The sequence below is a fragment of the Miniopterus schreibersii genome (genome assembly GCF_964146895.1).
Source record: "Miniopterus schreibersii genome assembly, chromosome: 18".
NCBI classification, from domain to species: Eukaryota; Metazoa; Chordata; class Mammalia; order Chiroptera; family Miniopteridae; genus Miniopterus; species Miniopterus schreibersii.
Genome location: NC_138121.1, coordinates 5,817,179 through 5,841,556, shown reverse-complemented (window position 1 = coordinate 5,841,556; position 24,378 = coordinate 5,817,179). Strand labels below are relative to the sequence as shown.

The window sequence follows — 24,378 nt, the reverse complement described above, 5'->3', positions numbered from 1 at the left end:
GGCTAGATGCTGTATTTTAAAGATCTCAGTCCCCTAACCAGGTGTTTCTTTTCACACACATGGGTGTTCAGGGTGGCAGGCAGCTCTTCAAAAAGTGACTTGTGGACACAGGCTCCCTCCATCTTGTGGCTCCTCTACCCACTAGGGCCTCAGGGTTCCTGCATCCAGCAGGCAGATGTGGGGGGGGAGTAAAGGCAAACTTGCTTCCTAACTTGTTGCCAGGGCGGGAAAGAGACACATCACTTCCACTCCCTTTTTGTCAGTGAGAACTAACCCCCTGGCCTCACCTGGGTGCAAGTGCCAGCGAAAGCTCCACACTACAGAGCGGACCGAGAATCCATGGACAGTGAGCCAGGCGTACCCATCCATTCACATCCTGTTTTGGCTTAGTTTAGTTTAGGGTTTTTTTTTACAGTCTCCCAAAACTTGAGCTTTGGCAGGCACATGGTCAGAGCCTCTGATGAATGGATAAGTTTGACCACCACTCGGCACCACATAACAGGTCTGCAGCTTCTTCCTGGGGCCGGGGGTCCTCATTCCCACTCCCAACCTCCACCCAACGCTAGTCCTACCTGCTGCAGGGCCCCATGCCTGATGCCAGTCTGTTTTCCACCTGCACTCCAGGTGGTAAGAAACAAGCCCAAGTCTTATTGGCTTAAGGGAGGCAAAAGGGAAGAGACATAGTGGCTTCAATAGCATATCATAGAGACACTGATCTAATGGTGTCACAAGGACCCATGTGTTTTTCTCCAAGGGGGGGTTCATTCTTGGGCAGGCTCCCCCTGCTGTTGGAAAACCTCTCCCAGCAGGTCCAGGTTATCCATGCCAGGATGGAAAAACAGCATCTTAGTCCTGACATTTCCTGTGAAAGTCACAGGCTAGCTCTGTCCTGCATCCACTTTGGCACAATAATTGGCCAGGGGCACTGGGGTGGTGTGCCCAGCCTTGGAACTGAGGAATGAGGCCAGTGCCCCCACCAGGCTGCATGGTGTGAGGGTGGGCACCTTCAAAGAGTTCTAGGCTCCCTCTGGGACTGTTCCCTCGGTCCTCAGGACCTTGGCTCAGGAAGTCAAGCCCTGTTGGTCCTCCCTCCTGCCCTGGACTGGGCCAGGCACACCACCGGCCTGAGCCTGTAGCTATGTCACCAATGAGGAATAGGAAGCTACCTCAAGGGACACCTCATCATCCTAGGTCTCTGTCCCACTGGTGGGAGGGGAAGGTGTGCCAGACAGGTAGAGTCCAGCCTAGGATAACCCTCATCTCCACCTGGCTCTGGCTCTGACTCTATGTCCCACACATGCCCCCGGCTCTGCTCAGCTTCCCTCATCAAGGGGCTCATCAAGTGGCCCTGAAATGACCCTAAGGCAGCCTTCCCTGTGCCAGTGAGACCTAATTAATTCATGCTGGGGGCGGAGCCACAGCAAGTGGAGTAGCCGGCTGAGGTTACCTCAGACACTGCCCTCGGAAATGCCAGCTCCTGCCCTGCCCACAGAGGTGCAGCCTTGGGTATGGGGACAAGGACCTGGATGCCCTGAGGCCTGGGTGTTCTCCATCACTTGAGTCAACGCAGAACATCCGTCCTTCATCTCCCTAACTGGGCCTCGCCCACCACCCCCGCAGCCCCTCCTGCCCTGGGGATGCCAGCCATGAGGCTGCCAGCTGATGCTGCTGACTCCCTGGGGAGAAAATGGGCTTGGCAGAACAGGGCAGGCCTGGTCCCCAGTTCTTGCTGAGCCAGGGAGACCAGGGCTTAAAGACCAATCAAGGGCTTTCACACTTTCATTTATTGCACTTGAACTCTTCAGTGGTCCTTTGGCCGCTTTCCGATACTGGCACTATTGTCAGCTACTGTCCACAGCTCTCGCTGGCTCACAGATTCACCTGGGGAACGCGGCCACCACAGGCCTCTTTCCCAACACTGGACCCTGGGCCTTAAGCCTAGTCGGGGCCCTACAGGTGTCCTCATCTGGAAAGAAGGGGAGCTGTTACCCTCTGCTGCCCCCAAAGTCCTTCAAGTCACCACCTCTTGCTTGGATTCCCTGAAGCGCAGGACACTCAAGCCACGGGTCTCGGCTTACTCCTCTGTGTCAAGTCTCGGGGATGGGGGACTTCGTTGGCCTGCGCAGAGTTGTGTCCCGCCGCTGGGTGGCCTGACCGGGCCGTACCAGCAGCCTGGTTGGCTCCGCTGGCGTTGGCAGAGCTGGCAGCCCGGGGGGCCTGGTTGGCTCCGCTGGCGCTGGCAGAGCGGGCAGCCTGGGGAGCCTGGTTGGCCCCGTCGGCGTTGCGGGCCGCCCCGGGGGCGTGGTTGGCTCCATTGGCAGCGTGGGCCGCCCCCTGGGCGTGGTTGGCTCCATTGGCAGTGCGGCGGACATCGCGCGCTGGGGACTTGGGCGGGCTGGGCGGCTTGAGCGCTCTGACCGCCCGGATGAGGCCCATGCGGCGGCGGATGGAATGGTCCAGGTTGACCGTGCAGCGCAGCAGGTTCTGCGCCTCAGCCACGGTGAAGGGGAAGTCGGCGCTCAGGAAGCGCTGGAAGAGCTCGGGGTCACCGTCCAGGTCGAGCACGTTCTGCAGCGCCTTGGTATTGGTGTGCAGCTCCTGGCTGTTGTCGCGGAACACATCCCAGAGGCGCGCGCGGGCCTCTGGCGCGCCCCCGGACTGCTGCCGGTCCTCCAGGCACTGCAGCGCCCAGCTGAGGCGGCAGGGCCACTGGTTGGCGAGCACGACCCAGGCCACGGCCTGGCGCGGCGTGGGGCCCTCGAAGTCCCGCTGCTGCTGTTGCAGCAGGCGCAAGGTGATGGGCACGGTGTTGACGATGCGCCGCATGGACACCACGTTGTCGGGCACGTACTCGTAGAGGCAGTCGCGCTCGTCGTGCAGGCAGAAGAGCGCCTCCTGGATGCGGCGGGCCGCCTCGGCGTCGATACGGCTCTGCGTGCGCTCGGCCCCCGCCTGCATCTCCACCGCCAGCAGCTGCGAGCCCTCGTCAGCGCCCGGGCTCGGCGGCTGCAGCTGGCGCGTCATCTCCCTGTACAGCAGGTCGTCGCGGCTCTGCACGGCGTCTTGCAGGAACTGCAGCTTGGTGCGGCGGCCCATGATGGGCACGGAGAAGGGCAGCGTGACCGTGCGGTTGAGGAAGAGGTAGCCGTTGTCGGCCATGCCCTTCATGGAGCCGGCGCATTCGAGGCACGCGGCCAGAATGCTGGGGTCCACCACCAGGATGAAGATGAAGGGTGCGTGGCTGTCAGACAGTAGTGTGTTGATGGCGTTGAGCACGCCCACCACGTGCTCGGAGTAGCACGTGTCCAGCCCGGTGACCTCGAGCACCACGCGCAGCCGGCGCCGCTGGTAGATCTCCAGGAAGCACAGGAAGTCGGTGAGCAGCTCCACCTCCTTCTTCACCTCGCACATGAAACCCAGCTGGCTGCCGAATTTCTCTTGCGACACTAGCCGCTCTATCTTCTTGCGCTGGCTCACGAACAGGTGCTTGCCCACCGAGTACACAGCCATGAGCAGGCCCGAGCCCGAAAGCGTGGTGGCCGCGCCACCGAACACCCGCAGCATGCTGTTGTTGGCGCCACTGTGGCTCAGCGCGTGGGCGCCCAGCGACAGGTAGAGCAGCGCCACGCCGAGGCCCAGCGCCGCCAGCAGCGCCACCAGCGCCAGGCACACGCGGCGCCGGCAGTGCCATTCGCGCTGGCGGAAGCCGGTCGACGTGGCCGGCTTGTTGCCCAGCACCGAGTATACGCTGAAGGGCAGCGCGCCGTAGTGGTGGCGGATGCCCTCGCACAGCGTGGTCACCAGGCCAGCCCACAGCTTGTCCGAGCCCTCGTACTGCCAGGCGCTGAAGCGGATGAAGAGGAACTTCACGTTCCTGCGCCGCAGGTGCACCTCGGTGATGACCGGCTGCAGGAACACCAGGTACCACAGCAGCTGCGGTAAGCCCCAGCCGCGCACCGCCCTCGGCTGCCACTGCACGCGCTGCAGCACCTCGGCCTCGCGCTGCGTCGCCTCCTGCTCCATCAGCGCTGTGGGGACAGAGGGGCGCGGGGATCGGGTCGGCTGCAGAGGGTCGGGGCCAGGCTCGGGCGCGCGCAGCGCTCGGGTGTGGGCGGGGCTCGTCGGGGGCGGGGCTCTGGTAGGGGCGGGGCCTGGATATTAGGGTGGGCGGGGCTGAAACGGCCGGGCTGGCGCGGACAGTGTGGGAGGAAAGGCTTGGCTGCGGCTTGGACCAGGAAAGGTCGGAGGGCGAGGCCAGCGAGGGTCAGGGGTGGACATAAGTAGAGCCCCCGGAGGAAGAGGAACGGAGAGTGCAAGGAGGGCTCGAAAGAGTGAAAGAATGGATACGAGGTTCTAACGAAGACAAATGTTGGGCCGCAAGGGTACAGCCTTGATCTGGTTTTCCTGGCTTATTGCTCCTTCTACAGCTCTCAGCTCCGCTGCCTCCTCCAGGAAGCCCTCTATGATTCCCAGACTGGATTAGGCGCCCCCTGGCTCTCCTCCCTCCCCCACCTCCCTCCAAGTCGGCTCACCTACTTTGAGTTGTCACTAGGGACAGGTGTGTCGACCTCTCTGGCCTGTGAGCCCTTGAAGGGGAGGGCCCTGGTTGTCTTGGTAACCAAGAAAGTGCTGGAGAATGTTTGAAGGATGGATCAGGAGAGGCTGGGGGCAGGATCTGTCTGCTCTGAGGTCAGTCAATGAATGAATGGGAATGTGTCAGTCACCTAGCACAGAGGAGGTGCTCCATATGTCATATCCTTTTTCCTTATAGACAAATCTGCTCTTCTCCCAGGACCCTGTGTTACTCCAGGACAACACGGGGCAGAGCTGGGCCTGTTTATTAGGTGCTTGCCAGGCCTGGGTACAGGAAGGTGAGTCACCTCCAGCCCTTTTGGCCACAATTGGAGCTGGGGTCTGAGTTCCAGCAGGGTTTGAACCAGGTCCAAGCTGCTGCAGATCCTGACCAGGTTTCAGCTCATGCCTTCAGTTGACACCTATCTGTTAGGGCTCTGTGGGCACCAGGCCATGAGCCAGAGCTGAGGAAAAGAGATGGATCTAGGGGGCAAGAGTCTACAGCCTCAGTGAGGAGGAAGCTGGGCTTTCTCCCTACGGTGCTAGGGAGCCATAGAAGGCTTTTGAGCAGGGAAATGATGGGGATAGATATGTATTTTAAGAAGATTCCTTGCAGTGGGTTTGGTAGGGGAGGGGGGGAGGCCAGGAGGTCAGAGAGGAAACTGGAGCAGGGATCTGGGGGCAGAGGCTGTGGGTATGGGTAGGAACCTGGTTAAAACTAAGTTATAGGCATCTGGCCTGGGGCAGGCTGGCCTCAGGGATGAGTGGATCTTGGGGAAGCCTGGGGCTGGGCAGAGACCAGAGTCTATTTCCTCTACCCTCACCCCCAACACACGAGGGATCCTCACCCGTGATCTTGTCCAGCATCAGGTGCAGGCGGCAGCCAAAGGGGGCGTAGAAACCCACAGTCACAGGCACAGGCACATGGCAGAGGGTCTTGGCCAGGCAGCTGCAGTAGACATCATCCTCTGTCAGAATATCTGGGGGCCAGGGTTGGGGAGGGGGTAGAGGTGGGGTGTCAATGAGTCTGGCGGGGCACCACCCTCCTCCCACCATCACCACCCTCCAGAGCACCCACTCAGCCCCTCCCTGCACCAGTATCCCCCTCCCAGAGATGACTCAGGTCAAACCTCAGATGGATGGAAGTTATGTGGCTGCAGGCAGCCCCTTCCTCCAGGGCTGCCCAGGGTGAGCTGACTCCAAGTTTTCCAGGCAAAGGCAGGGAGGCTAGACTCCCCTGGCTCTAGCCCAGAGACCTGTGCTAATTCACCAGCCCATGACTCCCCTGGGAAAATCCCATGGCCCTTTCTTGGAACTCATGGCCCTTGGATGCTTAAGACACCGCTTTCTGTGCTCCGGGTGTCCGCTCCTGCCTGTTGTGGTAGCCTGGCTTCAGTGTGGATGGGACCCCTGTAACCAGATCCTCTCAGCTTCCTGTCCACTCTGACCCTGACCTCTCTCCCTCTCCATGACCCCATGCCCACAGTCACTCATCCTGCCCTGAGCCCAGGCAGACCTGCCTTTTGGTGCTGGCCCTGTCATCTTTCTCTGCGTGACCCGGGCAGAGTGATGCCTCTGGGAGTGACAGAGACACTGGGGCATGGGTACCAAAGGATCTGGCCAGGGACAGACCCTCAGTCAATGCCATGGTCTGGAATGGCCATTGAGGGCACAGACTTGGGGTTAAGTCCTGACACCATGCGCAAGCACCTGGAGTAGGGGTGTCAGAAAGGCAGGGCTCAGTCACAGGGCTGGGGGGAGTCGCAAGGCCAGCCTTTCAGAGAGGCCCGTGGGCTGTAGGCCCCATCCCTTGCCAAGGGCCAACACTGGGCCTGCAGGCTCAACTGGGAGGGTCAGAGGAGGATGTGCGACGAAGTGGGCCAAGGTGGTGGCCAGGACCAATCTGCTGCCCCTCTTCCTGATAGCTGGTGACCTCACCTCATTCAGCCTCTGCTTGTCTGTGTGTGAATTGCGCATCGTGGACCAGAGGCTCCAGTCACAAGGCTGCTCCTGATTTGTAGTCCCAGTCCCTGCTCAGCTGTTGCTCTATTTTCTAACCAGAGTTGGAAACCAGCTGTGTGTCCCCACCTTTCCCTGAGGTCAGGCCACCAGCACCTCTGGCCTGGACTCCTGCATCCGCCCTCGCCTCCCACAGTCCACTCTCCTGTTAGGTCCGGAGTCAGCTGCCATCCCTTCCACCCATCGATCCACCCGCCCTTTCCCCTCACTGCCTGTGCTGCAGCCACACTGACCTCCTCGCTGTCCCCCCGAGTCTGCATTTGCTGATCCTGCTGCCACTTACTTAAGAGAACTGCCCCATCTTTGGTCAAATGTTGCCTTCCTGATGACACTATTTAATTTGAAAACCTGGATGTTCCCCAACTCCCCTCCCTGCTGTATTTTCCCCGAGTGCAGTGACGCACCTTTGAACTTTCCTATTTCTCGTTTCCTGTACCGGCCTCCCCCAAACACCTGTAGAACTTGAGCTGTGGGAGGGCAGCGGACTGTCTGCCCTGCTCCCTTTGCCCGCCCCCCAGAACAGAGCCTCGCACCCTCTGTAGGCGTTTAATACCTAGTCAGCGAGTGAATGAATGGATGGATGGATGGATGGATGGATGGATTCCGCCCATCGCTGCATTGCTCTCTCCATCCCCCAGGCCACTCCCTACCTCTTGCTGCAGCCGCTCACTTGACCATGTTCCCCACACCAGAGCTGCCAGCAAGCTGGTGCTCGGCACCCTGCCCATGCCCCTGTGGCCTGTTGGGCCAGTGAGACAGAAAGCAAAGCAAGGGAGTCAGCTCAGGCCCCTGGCCAGCCCAGCATGGAGGCACCATGGACAGGCCCTGCCTGGAAGCCTTGGATCCCAACAGATGAAGCAGAGTGGCCACCCCGAGGCCCAGGGTCAGGGACAAGCGCCCTCTCAGACAGGGGCCCCAGGGAGGGATGGGGACAGGCTCCAGGCCCGGGCAGAAGCGAGGCAGCAGGGACAGAGCCCCAGGGAGGCTGGGTGAGCACCAGAGCTGTAGGAGGCGAAGGGCCCGCAGGCTGCGGGGGAAGGCAGGGGCCCGGCGTCAGTGGGCCTGCTGGGCTCCTGGAAGCCGGTTGCGGAGGGCAGGGCTGGGCCGCTGCTGGCCATGACGGGTGCCTTGGTGGGTGCAGGGGGCAGCTGGGGGGCGCTGGCTGGTCCCATGAGGGCAGTGGTGGTTGTAGGTGGCCCCTTCTGGGCACCAGGAACAGGGCAAAAACGCTGCCGCAGGGGGCTAGGAGGTAGGGGCTGGGACTGCCGCTGCTGCTGTTGCTGTAGGATAGGGGGCTGGTGCCCCCGACAATAGCCCCCGACACCCCCATGGGGGCTGTGGTAGGCTAGCTGCCACCGCACCTGGGGGGGTGGCTGACAGGGCCTGTGGGCTCGAGGGGCCGCTGGGTCATGGTACCACTGGTGACAGCATCCTAAAAGGAAGGAAGTGGGGGTGACTGGGCCTGGGTCCCTGACACCTGGGGCCACTGGCAGGAACCAGGTTGGGTCTTCAGATGGAGGCTGGGGTTGACCCTCAGCTAAGGCCCAGGAGTCAGAGAGACAATGAGGACCATGGGTGGGGCAGGGAGAGGTACAGGGGCCTGGGCTTTAGCTGGGGGAGGGACTGGAGAGGGATGATACCCAGAGTCCCTGCCACCCCAAATTCCTTGGTCCCTAGGGGTCCTCCAGTGAGGTGACATAGGAATCCATGGGGAGCTGGCCTGGTTGGTCCAGAGGAGGCCAGAGTGATGGGAGATGGCCGTGGAGAGGGGACAGGGCAGGGATGGGGCTCGGGGGCCTACATCCAGTCTCCGGCCAGGCTGGTACCAATGGGGCTGCCCTGGGAGGTGCAGGTCACCCTGGGAAGCTGGCCCCTACCTCATTCATACACACTCAGTTGCGGGGGTCGCTTTCCTATCCCTCCCTCCCACCACACTGCTCCCACCAGGTTGAGGGGCAGCCCCCACAGGCCTGGCGACTTGGGGAGGAAGAATTCTTCCCACACTGGGAAGGGGCAGGCCAGGTGGGCCTCCTCTGCCGACAACCCCAGCCCAGGCTCCCAGCTTTGGTCCCTGGGTCTGTGGTCCCGCATGGTCCCAACTGCCGAAGCCTCGCCAGGGAGTGCTGGTGACTTCTCTCCCGGGGCCTGCGCTTCTGCTGCTCCACCATCCACCCTGCAGCCCCCCACTCACACACCAGAACCCCTCTCCAAACTGAACCCCTACCTTTTTGGTGCCCCAACTCTGGGTCCAGGAAGTAGCTCTCAGTGGGGTTCTGGTGGGGCAGGGTGCCCTTGGCAAAGTGGATAGTATAGTTCTGGTGCATGGCGGCTGGGGGCCCACTCCAGGACGGAGATGATGGGCTCAGTGCCCAGCCCCCTGAGGCATCAGCAGCAGGAGCCCACTTCCAGATCAGCTGCCTGTGACCTAGGACAGGTGAGAGACCCCATCCCAGACGTTGGGTCCCAAGTCACCCAGAGGTGCTCTTCAGAGTAAAAATGAGAGGTCAGGCCCAGGAGAAATGGCCAGATGTTGGAAGATGGGGAGAAGTTGGGGGTGCTAATTTGGGGTTGGCGAGATTTCCAAGGTGATTGGGTGTTTGGGAGTCCGTGGGAGTTTCCAAGAGACCAGGGCTATGGGGTTGCTGAACAGATGTGGGCTGCGGAAACAGCTGGTGGGTGGGTGGGTGGCTGAGGAAAATCAGGGGGAACTAGGCACCGGGGGTGCGTGCTGTGGGAGGCAGGGGCTGATGCTGTTTGAAGGACATGAACCCAGTGTGCTGAGGGCTGGGGGGCAGGGAGCACTGAATGGCTGACTCTCAGGGCTGGGTCCATTTGGAGACTGAATAGGGGGCTGAAGGGAGGGGAATTCTGGGGAGCAAAAGAAAGTGGGTGGTTCCATTTGGGTCTCAGCAAGCTCAGGATGAGATGAATACCCTGGGTTTAAAATGTGAGGCACCAAAAACAGAAGGGAGGGAGGGATACTGTCTGGGGGGAGAGGGCTGGTAAAGCCCAGGGCTGAAGAAATTGGAGTGGTGAGAGTTGGGGCTCAGTGAGGGTTGGGGGCCAGGTGTGTGGCCCCTGCCCACTGCCTCCCAACCTTGGGTCCCCCTTACCTGATGGCAGCCTCGGCCTCCAGGCCCCAGCTCCCTGCCCAGCCACCAAGCTGCTGTGCCAGCCCCGCCACCAGCAGCGCAGGCCCAAATGGTGAGAGGCCCGGTGCTGGGAGCTGAGCTGCCTGACTGACCGGTTTGCCCGCCCAGTCCCCTCCCCTTCCCCCCAGCTTGCCAGGTGCTCTCTGCTCTCTAGGACTGGGGGCACTGCCCCTGCACTGTACCTGAGGTTCAGGGATGGAAATGGCTGGCCTTGGTGCTGCCTGGAAGGGACCTGCCAAAGGGTCTACGGGGGCCAGCCCCAGGGCACTTCTGCTGTGGGAGGGAAGCTGGGGCAGGGATTGGGTCCAGGCCAAGCCAAGATGCAATCCCGGGTTCAGATGCCAGTTCCACAAGGGCCCAGCTGTGTGACCTTGGACAAGTGACTTCACCTCTCTGAGCCTGAGCTTCCTCATTGCTGAGTAGGCCAGTGTTGGTGCCTGCCTCTCATGGTTGTCAGGAGGAGCCCTCTGAGCAGAGCGTGGTATGTAGCGATGACAGCAGCTAGCATGCTGGGGACCGAATGACCCATTTCCCAGGCTGCTCTAAATGCTTCTCATATAATGACCACAACCACACGCTATGAAGGCCTAGCAGGGGCCTCACACGGTCTACATGCCTCTCATACGCTAACCCCATTCTTCCTCATCACGCCCTGGAGGGGGGCATGATGCCCTCCATGGTCCCTCGCAGGGTCACACGGAGGCAGGGTGGGACCTTGAAAGCAGGCTCAGTGGTTTGTGCTCAGGCTCTGCCTCCTGCCTGCTGGTAGATGGGGGCTCCTTAGAGACATTCTTTCAGGGGCGCGGCTGGGGCTCGGCAAGGGGCCTGATGCCATGGGTGCTCTCTGCTCTCCAGGGTCCTGCTTCCTGCACCATCAGACAGTGGCTGCCCGGGGAGATGGGTGACCTGATGGGGCTGGGGGCGGCAACCACGGAACAGTGCCCAGGACAAGGGCGTTCGGGACAGAGAGGAGCCTGAGCTTGGCTCTCTCCTCCCCCAGGCCTTCCAGTTGCTTCTCCTGGAGGGTTTCCTCCCTGTCCTCCACCAATTCTGGACTCGGTCCGGATAGGGGGTGAGTCTGTGGGGGAACCTCCAGGGTGGGCCCCTAAACTTCTTAGAGGCAGGGCTGGATCAGTCCCCCTCCTGCAGGCCCACACACATGGTTTAGCTGAGTAATTATGATTCACCCGGGAGCACCCGCCAGGCTCTGTGCTGGGCAGGGCCAGCACAAACACGACTGGGTGGGCCATCTAGGAGTCCACCTGGGAGGGAGGGTTGGTGACTGTTCCAAGAGGCCTGGTGGCTACTGGATACCCACAAGGGAACAGGAGTTTGGAGGTGGCTGAAGGCAGGGCAGCCTGGGCAGGGAATGGCATGTGCAAAGGCAAAAGCAGGCCAGGGAATGTGGCGCTCAGCTTGTGGGCTGGGGAGGGCAGGCCGCGTCTCTGCACTGGACTCTATAGGGGTGGAGGGGCCCCACGTTCTGGGGTGTTTTAAGCAAGGAAACCCTTCCTTGTTCCATTTGGGTCTCACCCAGCCTCTGTTGGCAGCTCTGAGGTGGAGGTACTTAACCACATTGGGCAGCAGGTGGCAAGGCCTGGGCAACCCAGGTGCCTGATGCTGCCAATGTTATGAATGTAAATGGGGAAGGGAGGGAAGAGAGGCAGAGCCAGGGCCACTGTCCTGGGTATGACTGGAGTCTGCCAGGCATGTGAAGCGTGTACTGTGTGTGTGTGGGGGAAATGAGGGTGTCTGGCCTGCCCCCACTTCCATCCATTCCCACTCTTGGCCACCTGCCCTCCGGGTGCCCCTGACCCTGCTCTCCAGGGAGAGGTCCATGCTCTGGGCTCACTGGGCAGAGGGCAGCCCCACACTTGCTGACAATGGTGGGGTTGCCAGGGCTGGGGCCACCCTCCCATAACAGACATAGAAGCTCCAGGACTCACTGGGGTAAAAGGGGGCCCAGAAAGGGAGGTGATGAGGGGTGGGGAGCCACACAGGATGTTCTGCCCCCCTCCTGCCACAGGCCCTGTGACACAGTCACTTTACAGACTCTCTCGTCCCCCCAGAGCTCAGAGAGTGACCCCAATCTTCCACTTGAACTTGTCTCCACACACGGAACCTTTATTGAGCATCTGCCGTGAGTGAGGTGTCTAATGGGATCTCTCCATACCAGGCCCGATGGTGGCTGGGATCACCCTGCCCTGTGATACCCCCGACCTCCTTGTGACATCCATTTGTTGAGCATGTATGATGCCCTGAAGTGACTGGACCCCCTGCCTTGCTTGTCACTGCCAGAGCCTGGGATTCCCCAGCAGTGGCCCGGCGGGGTTCGTGGGCCCGGGCAGCTGTGAGACTCAGCTGGGGCTGGGGGCCTGGGGCTCCTCAGAATCTCTGGATCACCACCTGGAACTTACCTAGAAGAGAAGAGCTGGCTTTAGCCTGAGGCTGGGATCTGAGGGGAGAGGCAGAAAGCACCTGAACAGAACAGGCCTTGCACCAGCAGACTGGGTGGCGTCACTGTGCAAAGTGGGCGATGTTCCCACCTACCTAGCCTGCGTCCCAGGGCTATGTGTGACTAAGGTACAAAGGCCAAGCATGTGGGGAAGGGCCTGGCACAGGCTTCTATGGCATGTATTGCCCAGGCCCTAACCACGTGGGCCCCAGGGCCCAGCCATGGGTGGGACTGGGAGCCTGACAGGGTGGGCCCCTAAACTTCTTAGAGGCAGGGCTGGATCAGTCCCCCTCCTGCAGGCCCACACACATGGTTGAGGGAGAATGGGGGAGGGAGAATGGAGGGTTGGGTGCAGGCTGCCCCCAGGTAGGAATGGGCTGCAGCCTGCCTGATGGAGGGCCCTGGGGGTCAGAACAGCCCACCCCACAGGCTGCAAGCTCCATGGGGTCTGGCTGCCTTTGGAGCCTCCATCCGGGTGACTTTTATATCTGCTGGGTTCCTTGCTGGGAAGAACGGTCGAAGCCACTAGACCAGGTCATCATGGGGTGCTTTCTGGCCTGGCACACATCCAGGAAGCAGGCTGGGGGACCTCAGGGGCCAGGGGTATAGGTGGGCCGTACCTGCTATGTGGCCTGACATGTGACTTAAGCTCCTGGGGCCTCAAATTTCCTACCTGAAAAATGGAGCTCAGTGGCCTAGCCCAAGGAAGTAAGGACAGGGGAGCTCTGGAGTCCCCACCACACTCAGGGATGGTGGGGATCCCCCAACCCCCACGACTCACAGGCTGGCAGAGCTGCCACAGAGGCGGTGACCAGACTCTTGATGCCCAGGGTACTGAGGGTGCCACACAGGAGGCCGCAGGTGAAGGCCAGGAACTGGGGGCAGGGAGCACAGGTCATTGTGGGAAAAGCGGAGGCCGACACTCAGGACCAGGCCACGATGGGCGTCAGGCTTCACAGTGGGGTCCACCCCTTGGCCTGAGGAGAGGCCTCCCTTGTGTTGGGGGATGGATAAGTAGGAGAAGTGAGGCGTGGGTGTGGCCCAGCACTCCTACCTTAGGTGCTTCCTCCAGATACTGCAGGCCTGAGCCCATCCGGACGAGCAGGGGGAAGCTGTTGTCCTGTAGGACGTAGGTCCCCTGAGGACAGAGGAGAGGCTGTGGGGGCTCAGGCAGTGCCTGTGCGTTTGTAGTGGGGGGAGGGGAAGCCAGGACTCTGGAAGGATCCTTCCCTCAAAACCACTGTAGCCCTGGCCAGTGTGGCTCAGTTGGTAAGAGTGTTGTCTTGTACACAGAAAGGTTGCATGTTTGATTCCCAGTCAGGGCACATACCTGATCCACAGCCCAGGTCGGGTGCGTGCAGAAGGCAACCCATCAATGTTTCTCTCTCACGTCGATGGTTCTTTCTCTCTCTCCCTTGCCCTCTCTCTAAAAATCAGTGAAAATGTCCTCAGGTGAGGATTGAAAAACAAAAACAAACAGGCACCACTGCAGTCATGGCCCTGTCCTTCAGAGCTGCAGAAGGGCCCACAGGCCTCCTGGGCCTGGAGTCCCCCAGGGGTGTGCTGGCCCTGCCCCCCTGGCTGTGCGGTATCTGGGGTAAAAGGCAGACCAGCCTCCCCGGGTTGTGGTGAGAAGCTGCGGACCTGGCCTGAGAAGCAGCCAGTGGGGTGGCAGAGGGTGAACGGCTACTGGAACTCAGACCAGGCTGAGACAGGCAGTGTCATATGAGGCGAGACTGCCAGCCATGGGGCCTGCTGACTCTGGAGCCCCATCCTGGAGGCTCACGGACTCTGGCAAAGCCGGGCCCTGCCTGCTGGCACGGGGGTCCCCTTCAGGAGCTTCGGTCCCACCTCTGCCTGCAGCTCTGCTGGGCCCTCACCTGGTGATTGGTGCGGAGGCTGTCCATCTGCTTTTGGAACACGGCCATCCACAGGTCTTTGCACAGGAACTTGAGGACGTCCAGCTCCTCCCTGAAGGCCAACATCTCCCGGGGCAGCCTGGGGCAGTGGCAGACACTTGGGTCAGGCCCGGCCAGGGTAGGGGAGCCCAGGGTGTTATGCGGGGGGGAGCCAGGCTGGGTTCCTGCATGGAGTAATGCAACCTCCCACCTCGGGTCCCGGTGGGGTGGGAAAGCGCAGGAGGAGCTGGCTCACCTCTCACCCAGGGCTTGGCCCACTCGGAAGCCCATGCCCTCCAGGACCAACAGGTTCATCTTCTGTCCCTAGAAGGCCAGGGAAGAGACACTCAGGGGCACTTGGCCACCTCCAGTGGGGAGCCACCTGGTGAAGCAGCAGCAAGGGGACCAGCCATCTCTCCAGTTCAGCAGTGCCTGGCCAGGGCAGGCTCAGGCCTGGGGAGCAGCAGGCTGGCTTTGTCCCTCCACAGACCCCGTTAGCCCACAGGGCCAGCTCCCCTTTGCTCCAGGAAAAATGGGGATATTCCCCACACGCAGCATCACACCTGCTAGTCAGTTTTTCCTGAGAGCAGCACAACTCCCTAGGAGGCAGCTCTGCTGATCACCCCAGAAGTTCTAGGTGACCTGCCCAAGGGCTCATGTGGCAGCAAGCGTGGGCCTAGCCTGTCCAGCAGGGGGCTGCAAGAGTCAACTATGATCGCTGTGTCTCAAAATATCAGCCAAGAACCCTGGGAAGAGCTGTTCCCTCGGGTGCTGGGGGAAGGCAGTGGTAGCCAAGTGGCATTCTGGAGGGAGGCCAAGGTCTCCCAGTGGGAGAGGCCGAGGCACGGGGAGGGGAATAGCATGGCTGGAGGGCTGCCAACTTGTAATTTTCACTTGGGGAGAGAGCTGAGGGAGGTGCAGATGTTAGAAGTGTCCAAACCTGTAGTGAATTTTTATGAGTTTATTTGAGCCAAACTGATAATTGCCAGGAAGGACTCTCAAGGGGCTGAGAAAATGCTCCTGTCTTATCTTATACGTTACAATCAAAGGAGGAGGCATAAGGAGGGTTACATGAAATCCATGGGTAGTAGATTTAGGGGGTGGGAGAAAACAAGGGGGGGATCTCTGGGATTGGATAAAAAGTAAAATGGAGACACATCTCTACATTCGTGGATACAGGATAGTCAACATTTACAATACACAGAGATGGTATTCGGGGAACAAGGTAACAATGAGGGGTTCTGTCCTCTCTGCTCTAGTGTGGTGGCTGTGCCCTGGGGGGTCCAGTAATCTGGAAATACCAGATTACTCTGACATTTCAAAGGTATATTATCTTAGATGCAAAAAGACGACAGATTCACTTAAGGTAAAAATTGACCTTTGTCAAGAAATCTATGGGCCCGGGATGTGACTACCTGCCGAGCCTCACATTTAGTTAGGAACATGTATATTCAGACCACCCTGTGTGGTTACTCTCAGGCCTCCCCTGAGCTTCTCAGGTTTAGTATGTGGCCCCTTTTTCATCCAGAGGTGGGTCCAGGTTGGGGCATCAGAAATATGTCAGCCTATGGTGTGAGGCTCCAAACTTAAGAGAAAATCAGGCAGAGCCGAGGTGGATGCAGAACCCTGGGAGGGAGGCAGCTAGCTCCTTGGAAGGCTGCAGTGTCCAGGCCTGAACTTCTCCAACCCTTCCCTGCCTCCCCTCCAGCCACCACCTTCTCTTGAGAATGACTGTGACAATCTTCTCTCCAGGCCCACACTGTCATGGAGCCCCCTGCATGGTGAATGGGACTTTTCTGCTTAGATAATGTCCAGTCCTCCTCAGCAGGCCTCACACAGCCTTCTGGGACCCAGCCATCCCTCTGTCACCCTCTGCCAGCCTACACCACACGCACTTCCACTTACTGTCCCCTCTGCCTGACTCCTGCAAGCCATCTTATCACCCGTCCCAGGGCAGGTTTGCAGTCGCAGCCCTGCCACTCTGCACTGTCACTGAGGACACAGCCCTGTAAGGGTGGGGACCAGGCTGACCCTCAGCAGCCAACAAAGGCTTTGGCACCTGGGAGGGAGGTGCTTAGGAAACAGACACTGGACTGAGTGAAGGGTCAGGATTTGGGAGTACACTGTGCGGGTTCTTTGCATAAACCCTACCCGCAAGGTTGGCTGTATTTCACACCCGAAAACAGGCTCAGAGGGGTACGGTGAACCTTGCCATGGGCACCCTTGAGTCTTGCAAACCTGAGCAAGTCTGTCTCCCAAACCTAGGTGACCAGATGGGTGGGTGGCCAGGGCCCCTGGTGGGGAGGCCCGAGCAGAGATCAGCTGAATTTCCAAGCAAGGTGCCCTCTCCTCTGCCAAGCCACCTGGCACCTAGGCCCTTGCCCACCACTCTCTGCTCCACCTGTGGGAACCGGGCGTGGGTCACGACACAGCTTCCTGCTGGGCCATTTTGAGGGTGTGTACAAAGGCAAGGCGGCAGGAAAAAGCATGGAGAATGTAGCTTAGGCCACTGCTAACAAGGGACAGTGATGGGAGGCGGGGAGGGGAGCGGGCCCCTGTAGACCAGGATGAGGAGGGTGCGTTTTTCCCTGTGACAAATGCTGCCTGAATGGTCTTGATTGGGGACAGATGGAGGATGACACGGACAGCCCCTGCCCCTACAGAACTGTGCCCTAGTGCAAAGGTCCTAGCGGGAAGCACGCAAGAACCAGTACAATCGCTGGGCGGGTGCCCGAGGAAGCCATGTCTGCCCTGAACCTGAAGGAAGAGTTAAGCAGGGGAGGGAGCGGATGGGAAGGTTGCAGTCAGGACAGCAGCCCTGAGGAGGGGCGGCCAGAGTCAGTGGGGGGGCCAAAAAGGTTTCCACAAGTTTGTTTCCCTTCAGTGTGCTTTTCGGACTGCCTGGGTTTGAACCCCGGCTCCGCCACTTACTGGATGTGCGACCTTGGGCAAGCTCATGGCCCGGTGCCTCAGTTTCTCCAGTGAAATGGGGCTGATGGCAGTTGTAACAGCTGAAGTGCAGAGACTGGGCATGGTGGGATCTGGGGAATGAGACAGGGAGGGGAAGAAGTGGGGAGGGACAGGCTGAGGATGGGCAGGCGACAGGCGAGCAGAGAGCAGGGGAGGAAGCAGAAGCTGTGCACCTGCCTTTGTCACAGCCTGTTCCCCACTTTATGATGTTTCGCCTGTGTCCCCGCAAAAGCTCTTCAGAGATTAGGGGTTTATCATTCCCAGGGAAGGCAAGGCAGACATTCATTGAATCCTCTGGAACCCGCCCAGAGCCAGTGCGTGTCTGGGCTCCCACGCGGGCTCAGATGAGTTTACACAACAGCCCCGAGAGGAAGTGGGATAATCAGGAACAGAGGGGAACCCCTCAGAGCGCCTTATCAGTGTCGCACCAATGCAGCCACCACACAGCGCGGGTGCTAGGAGGAAGGGACAATCAGACAAAGGGAAGTTCTTGGAAATGAGAAAGATGGTAGCCAAAATAAACATCTGTTAACAGGAGAGCTGAAAAACAGACAAATCTGTCGGGCAGATAAAGCCTCCCAGTTGTCCAGAAGAAATCTGAGGCAGGAAAAATGACAGAAAAGTTGTAAGACAAGTGGAAGTGATCCAGGAAGTCTAATATTCCTCTGAGTGGCAAAAAGACACATGTGGAACAAGGCGGGAGAAGAAATAATCAAAGAGAGCCCTGGTCGGGCGGCTCAGCTGGTTGCAGCAGTCCCATACACCAAAAGGTTGTGGGTTCAGTTCCCAGTTGGGGCGCATGCAGGAGGCCACCAATCGATGTGTCTCTCTCACATCGATGTTTCTCTCTTTCCCTCCTTCCCTCCCTTCCTTCCACTCTCTCTAAATATGGAAAAAGTATCCTCAGGTAGGATTAACAAAAAAGAATCAAAGAGAGGAAAGGAAAATGTTCTGAGCTGAAGGGAGATTCAAGCGTTTACTCTGAGAAGGAGCGGCAAGGGCACCCACTGGGCCCGGGTGGGAGAAGGCCTGGGAAGCAGGGCTGTTCCTGGCCACCTGCTAGCCTAGCAGCTCATTACCTGAGTACACAGGAATTCGCTCCTTTGCCCACAGGCTCCCCTTATCTTCAAAGCCTCTGAGCTGGAGAACCCCCCCCCCCCCCCAGTTTTTCCTGCTTTGAGAACAAAGGCCCTTTGACCTGGCTCCTCTGGCCAGTCTTCCATTCCACCTGTAAGCAGGCAGGAGAATCCATTATTTGTTGCTGTTGAATGGATTCTCCTGCCCTCCTCAGCACAGGGGCTGTATCCAGTTCCTCAATAAATCCATGCAGAGGACCTACTATGTGCAAAAGGTCTACTATGTGGTGATCAACACAGACCTGGTCCCAGCCCACACAACACGCAGTCTGGCGTAGGAAATGGATGTGAATCAAAGGGTCATACAGATACATAGCTCAGACATGCACTTATTGAGGGTGATGAGGCTGCCAAGGAAAAACTGAACATAACAAGGATACCTAACTTCTGGGGGCTCAGGGTTGGCTTCTCTGAGGAAGGGCCATTTGAGCCAAGATTGGAAGAATTAATAGGTGTGAACACAGTGAAGCTATGACAGGTGAAATGAGCTGGGAGATGAGGGAGGAGGCTGGGACAGGGGCGAGGAGGAGGGAGCCTGGACCAAGGCAGATGAGGGGACAGATGTGAAACATTTAGACAACCGAATGGGCAGGTCCTGGTTGGCTGGAGGTGATGGAGAAACGACAGGTGTCGGGGACTACTGAGTTTCTGGTTTGAAAGCCAGGATGGATGGGCTGCTGGGACACTGCAAACCCTCCCCCCTCCGTCCCCAACACACAGGCCAATGCATACTCCTCCCATGCTTTATCTTCTGCATAGCATTTTCCCAATGTACTACACACCAGACTCACTTATCTTATTTGTCTATCTCCTCCCACTACGACATAAGCTCCAGGAGTCCAAGGACTTTTATATGATTCACTGAGTTATCCCCAGAGCCGAGAGCAGGGCCTGGCACCTCGCAGGTTCTAGTTAATGTTTGTTGAATGAATGAACTCTGAAAACACTATGTTGGCATAACATGCAACACCCTCCCTAGGGCTCCTAAATTGGGAAGAAAACCTAAGCCAATAAAAATGTCTTACACATACATGACGATCATAGTAAGAATAATGAAAAAGTGAGCACAGCCCCCATTTATTAAGCACCCCCTCTCTCCTCCACCCTTTCTTCTTGGTAACAGATTTTGCAACCAGAGTTCCCATGTGTTGAGGGTTGATTATGTGCTAGATATTGCACCAAGAGCTTTAAAGTTGGAGCTTGTTTGTACTTCTTAAGGACCAACTTCCAAAATGCTAACCATGCTCCTACCTCAGGGCTCTGCACCTCTTCCTGGCATGCTTCTCTCCCATTTATCCCTGAGGCTTGCTTCCTCCCTTCTCTTCCTCAGAAATGCTCTCCTCCGTAATCTACCACGCCATACCTTTTCTTTCCCCGATTTTACTTAGGTTTCCTTTATAGGAAATTCTCATTAGTTCTTTATGGTGCCCATTTTGTAAAGGAAGGAACAGGCACACCGACAGAGTCACAACCCAGAAGTCCTCAGTACACACCCAGTAATAGTAATTATTGTAATTACTGCCCGCGTATTCAGTGCCAGAGCTTTACCCCGAGCTGTCTCGCTCATTTCTCGAAGTAACCAACCAGCGAGGCCGGCCCGAATGGGACCCCACGTTACAGGGGAGGAAGCCAGGGCCCCAGGTCGCCCAGGAAGGCAGGGGCGGGGCCGAAGTTCAACCCGGGCCGCTGCCGCTCGCTCAGCGCTCCCCGCGACCTCTACCCCGTGACCTGCGCCTCCTCCCCGCCCCGGGCCCCGGCGCTCACCCCGGGGCCGGGGTCGAGGTCAGGGTCGTGCGTGCAGAGCTCCGCCACCATCTCCGTGTGTAGAAGCTCGAACAGAACCGTGTCCACCATTCGTCAGCCTCGCGCGCTTAACTACCACCCAGCGCTCCGTGCTCTCATTGGCCCGGCTGGATTTGCTCCGCCTCCTGCTTCTAGCCGCGAGCCCGCCTACTCTCGCTTCCCTTGCTCTTCCGGACTAGCCCCGCCTCCCTCCCCGGGCTCACGCGGCGCGCGCGTGAACTTGGGAGACCGCGGTCCGTTTTGGGGTCCTCCAGCATAGCCATTGGCCGAATCGCTGATTACACGTGACATAACTCGTTTTTTTTAAAACCCCTATTTGTCCACTTGCCTCGCAGCACAACCCGGAAGCGCAGCTAAAACGCTTCTCTATTGGTTGTACTCCTTTACACCCGCCCACAAAGTGGGCCCGAGGACGGCTTGCTGCCTGGTTGGTGGCCGACCGGCCCACGTGATTGGCCAACGTCCGTCCAACCTGCTGCCCTATTGGTTCGGGCTGCCACTCCTCCCTCCGTCCAGACGCCGCACTTCCTCTGGGTACCGCATCCCGCAGGCTCCGAGCTTTCTCGCCCCGGTACGGTTTTCGGTGATAGCGCTACCGTCTGTCCCCACTAGTGAGTGCACCCTCCCGAGTCCAGCTGGGCTGTCACTCCTATGGCCCTGGCACAGGTCCCTGAGCAGTTCCTGGAGCCCGTGTGAGCAGCTTCCAGGTGTGGCCTCTGCTAGGAGGCAAAATCGGAAAGAGCCCAGTTTGGGACCCTGGGAACTGCGGCCTCAGAGTCTTGGTCGAGCTGGTCCTCAGTTTCCCTATCAGTACACTGAAGAGGCGGGGGTCCAGTAGCCCCGATCAGCGCAGGCAGGGATGATGAGTCGCTTTCACAGAAGAGGAAAACAGGGCCCAGGCATGGGAAGCAGATGCTCCCAAATCGCTGTGATAGTGGAGGGGCTGGGAATCCAGAAAATGCGCCTTTTAACCACCGCCGGGCGCCGCGTCACGCGGTCCCTCCTTTTCTCCGTAGCTCTGTGCCATGGCCTCTCAGGGTCGTCGGCGGAGGCCGCCGCGGAGGCCCGAGACGGTGGTGCGGGGAGAGGCGGCCGAGACGGATTCGGAGCTTTCGGCGTCCTCGTCGGAGGAGGAGGAGCTGTACCTCGGCCCCTCGGGCCCGACGCGCGGCCGCCCCACCGGGCTGCGGGTGGCCGGAGAGGCCGCGGAGACCGACTCTGACCCGGAGCCGGAACCGACGGCCGCGCCAAGGGACTTGCCTCCGCTCGTGGTGCAGCGGGAAACGGCCGGGGAGGCCTGGGGTACGGAGGAGGCGCCGGCGGCCGCCCCGGCGCGCTCGCTGCTGCAGCTCCGGCTGGCCGAGAGCCAGGCGCGCCTGGACCACGACGTGGCTGCCGCGGTGAGCGGCGTGTACCGCCGCGCGGGTCGCGATGTGGCCGCCCTGGCGGCGAGGCTGGCGGCCGCCCAGGCCGCGGGCTTGGCGGCCGCGCACAGCGTGCGCCTGGCTCGGGGGGACCTCTGCGCCCTGGCGGAACGCCTGGACATCGTGGCCGGCTGCTGCCTGCTTCCCGACATCCGTGGCGTGACGGGGTCCGAGCCTAAGCAAGACCCGGGACCGCGGGCCTAGCCTTCACCTCACTCCCCACCTGCCTCTTCGTTCTCGGGGAGGCCTTGTGACCTGGCTCTGAACCCTGTATAGCCCCTCTCCCATCTTGCTGTCACCCTCAGGGCGGACCCCACCCCTTGGATAAAGGTGTGTGTGTGGGGGGGTAATGGTGCTCAGCCCGTCCATCCCCCCCTCCCACCTTCTGGTTCCTCCCCTTGGTCCTGGCCCTTCTCCTTGGTTCCTGGCCTGTATCTGAGGCTTGGCCCCAGTCCCTGGGTAACTGGCCGTTCCTTGATCTGTCTCCATCTTGGGGGCTCACCGCACCCCATCTCCTTGCACTTGCCTAAGTTTGGTTTTTGCTCCCAGGGGCTGATGCTGCTTCTTGCCACAGGAGCCCCAGCATCTACTGATGGGGGCTGCCAACCCCCTCCCTCTGTACAGACACCAGACTTGCACTGGTAGCACATCCTGCACGCTCCCAGCTTTCTGGCACAGATTTCTTTACCTCCTTGGCTCCACCTCTATGCCTGGGACACTAAAGGAATTTTGACCTCTTGGGCTGGACCTTTTTTCCTCTCCCCAGGGCTGGCCCTGGTTCCATCTCCTAGTTTTAGCCCTTGCTCTGCCATCTCTTGGCTGCTTCACCTGGGCTTAGCTCCTCCCCTTAGGCCTGATCTGGTCTCCTGGGTCCAGTTCTACCCTTAGTGTTGGTTTTGCTTCTTTTTTGCTTTTCCCATCCTGTTTATACTGCCTGCCTGATCCTGGGCTCTGGAAACCCCCTATTTCTGTCATCAGGCCCTAGATGGGTCCCCCTCGTGACCCAAGGGGTCCTCCTCCCCACTCCAGGCTCAAGATGCACTTTGCCTGAGCTCCAGATACAAAATGGGCCTCCTTCTGACTCTCTGGGCGGATAGTGGCACCCTTCAGGATTGAACTTCGGGTTCAATAAAGACTGCCTGGTACTTTGGGTGCAATACGATACCACTTTGCAGATAAGGACCACAAGCATGGTGTCTGTTTACTGTTGACCCCTGGATGCTAAGAAGACTTGGATTTCTGTTCCTTCTTCTGGCCCAGCCCTAGTCCCTCAGTCCCATTCACATTTATTACCCCTCCCCACTTTTTTATCCCAACCTAAAGTTGAGATCTGAGTCCCCGGGATGGAGATGTGCTGGAGAGCGCTCTATGGCAAACTCATTAAAAGACAAAACATTTACTGAAATGATCAGTTCCTCTTGTCTCCCCACCTGTGCTGGGGGTGGGTTGGTTAGTGATTTCTCTGAGAATGGGGTCCTTCCTGCCTGGCCTATTGAAGGTGAAACTGCAGCTGGAAATGGAAACTGCAGCCTGGTTCTACATATTTTGTTAACATACATTTACTGAGCACCTGTTCTGTATCTGTCCTGTGCTGGACACGGGATGCAACAACAAGTATGGCCCCTTGCCGAGCTCACAGCCCACTGGGAGAGACAGATGTTAATAAAATATTCTCATAACCTAATGGATAGTTTTAATAATTATGATTTATAGTTTAGTTTTGACTTTTCTGGCACCGTGATTAGTGTCATAAAGAGGTACAGGAGTTTTGGGAGAGTGTAACAGATCTTGCTGACCTTGTCTGGGGAGACAGACCGGGGAGGTCAGGTGGCTTTGCTGAGGAAGCAATGAGTGAGTCTGAGCTGAACCCTGAAAGTATAAATAGGTGGAACTGGATTCGGGTGGAGAAGAGTTGGCAGGCAGGAGGAGTAGTATATGCAAAAGCCCTGAATCAGAAGGGAGCATAACCTATTTAAGTAACAGAAGGTGGTGACCAAGGACGAGGAAATGGGCTCTGAGTAGTATGTGGGAGGAGGGCATATAAACATTTAGCAAGGGCAGCAAAAATAGGAATCAGCTGGTGGCAATGGCCAGCTGCCCCTGGAGATTTACAGAGCTGCTTTTTGGAAGGCAGCTGTGCTCACCACTGTATTACCAACATTTATTTTGGGGAGAGGGAGAGACGGAATTGACTCAAGGTATTCTGAGGTGAATTTTTGACTGTCCTGAGATATGCCCCAAGTGGGTGACAGTTGTTTGCACCCATTTAGATCTGGAGACTTTATGGCCTCCAGCTAGTGCCTTGAGAATGAGCGAGTCTATAAGATCACCCTGTTACTGGGAAATTTCAGTAGGGCTCAGGCTGCCTGTCGCTGTATCCAGTTCAACAGAGGCGGGGTTGAATCATATAAGGCATTTATTGAGAAGGCCGCCAACCAAGAAGACAGGGAGCAGCATCCAAAACACGTCTTAAGGAGTGGCCTGAGAGATAAGGTTATTCAGAGCAAGCTGAGGCTGGGAATGGAATGCAGCTATGTGCAGCCATGGAAGTCATTCTTTTGATCTTGGTCACCTGGGGATGTCTTGATAAGGTGATATCTTGACTCGATGTTAGGCCTGCCGGGCCATGCATCAGTCTTGATAAGACGGTATCTTAAGCCATTGTTCACAGCTGCGCCACCTCCTTAACTGCTTCAGCCCAGGATCACGGGGACTGTAGGGTGCAAAGGCCTAGGAGAAAGAAGCCTAAGGAAAAAAAAGACTTAAATCCCTGCTTACATAAGTATATGTGCTCTACAATTTTATAAGTAATATCATTATATTTCAGATTAACCCAGGTGCTCAATCTTTGGAAATTATAAGTGCCCTCTGATTAGGTAAATTAGTTGATATCTATCAACCTTATACTCTGCTAAATCTTAGTCTTAAATCTGTCCTATTGCTGTAGTG

At 58.4% G+C, this 24,378-nt stretch overlaps 3 protein-coding genes across 7 annotated transcripts; 1 reads left to right on the top strand and 2 right to left on the bottom strand.

The window, feature by feature from the left end:
• Positions 1-1,776: 1,776 nt before the first annotated feature.
• On the bottom strand, positions 1,777-12,266 carry NKPD1 (NTPase KAP family P-loop domain containing 1). 3 transcript variants are annotated; one of them, XM_081118104.1, is made up of 5 exons: positions 12,161-12,266; positions 8,816-9,016; positions 7,589-8,023; positions 5,421-5,552; positions 1,777-4,028 (listed from the first exon to the last, which is right to left on the bottom strand). In XM_081118104.1, the coding sequence occupies exons 2-5, from the start codon at positions 8,913-8,915 to the stop codon at positions 2,056-2,058; spliced, it is 2,640 nt and encodes an 879-aa protein (XP_080974230.1). In that variant the 5' UTR covers positions 8,916-9,016; positions 12,161-12,266; the 3' UTR covers positions 1,777-2,055. The 3 variants fall into 3 exon arrangements, with proteins under 3 accessions (XP_080974230.1, XP_080974231.1, XP_080974232.1); XM_081118105.1 differs by lacking the exon at positions 12,161-12,266 and adding an exon at positions 9,705-9,833; XM_081118106.1 differs by lacking the exon at positions 7,589-8,023.
• On the top strand, positions 2,353-23,111 carry BLOC1S3 (biogenesis of lysosomal organelles complex 1 subunit 3). Of its 3 annotated transcripts, none has more exons than XM_081118111.1 (2): positions 2,353-3,938; positions 21,022-23,105. In XM_081118111.1, the coding sequence occupies exon 2, from the start codon at positions 21,031-21,033 to the stop codon at positions 21,631-21,633; it is 603 nt and encodes a 200-aa protein (XP_080974237.1). In that variant the 5' UTR covers positions 2,353-3,938; positions 21,022-21,030; the 3' UTR covers positions 21,634-23,105. The 3 variants fall into 3 exon arrangements, with proteins under 3 accessions (XP_080974237.1, XP_080974236.1, XP_080974235.1); XM_081118110.1 differs by lacking the exon at positions 2,353-3,938 and adding an exon at positions 20,516-20,616 and having other exon boundaries at positions 21,022-23,111; XM_081118109.1 differs by lacking the exon at positions 2,353-3,938 and adding an exon at positions 20,522-20,576 and having other exon boundaries at positions 21,022-23,111.
• On the bottom strand, positions 11,801-20,197 carry TRAPPC6A (trafficking protein particle complex subunit 6A). Its single transcript, XM_081118112.1, has 6 exons — positions 19,967-20,197; positions 14,353-14,420; positions 14,079-14,196; positions 13,253-13,336; positions 12,980-13,073; positions 11,801-12,160 (listed from the first exon to the last, which is right to left on the bottom strand). The coding sequence occupies exons 1-6, from the start codon at positions 20,054-20,056 to the stop codon at positions 12,129-12,131; spliced, it is 486 nt and encodes a 161-aa protein (XP_080974238.1). The 5' UTR covers positions 20,057-20,197; the 3' UTR covers positions 11,801-12,128.
• Positions 23,112-24,378: the final 1,267 nt, after the last annotated feature.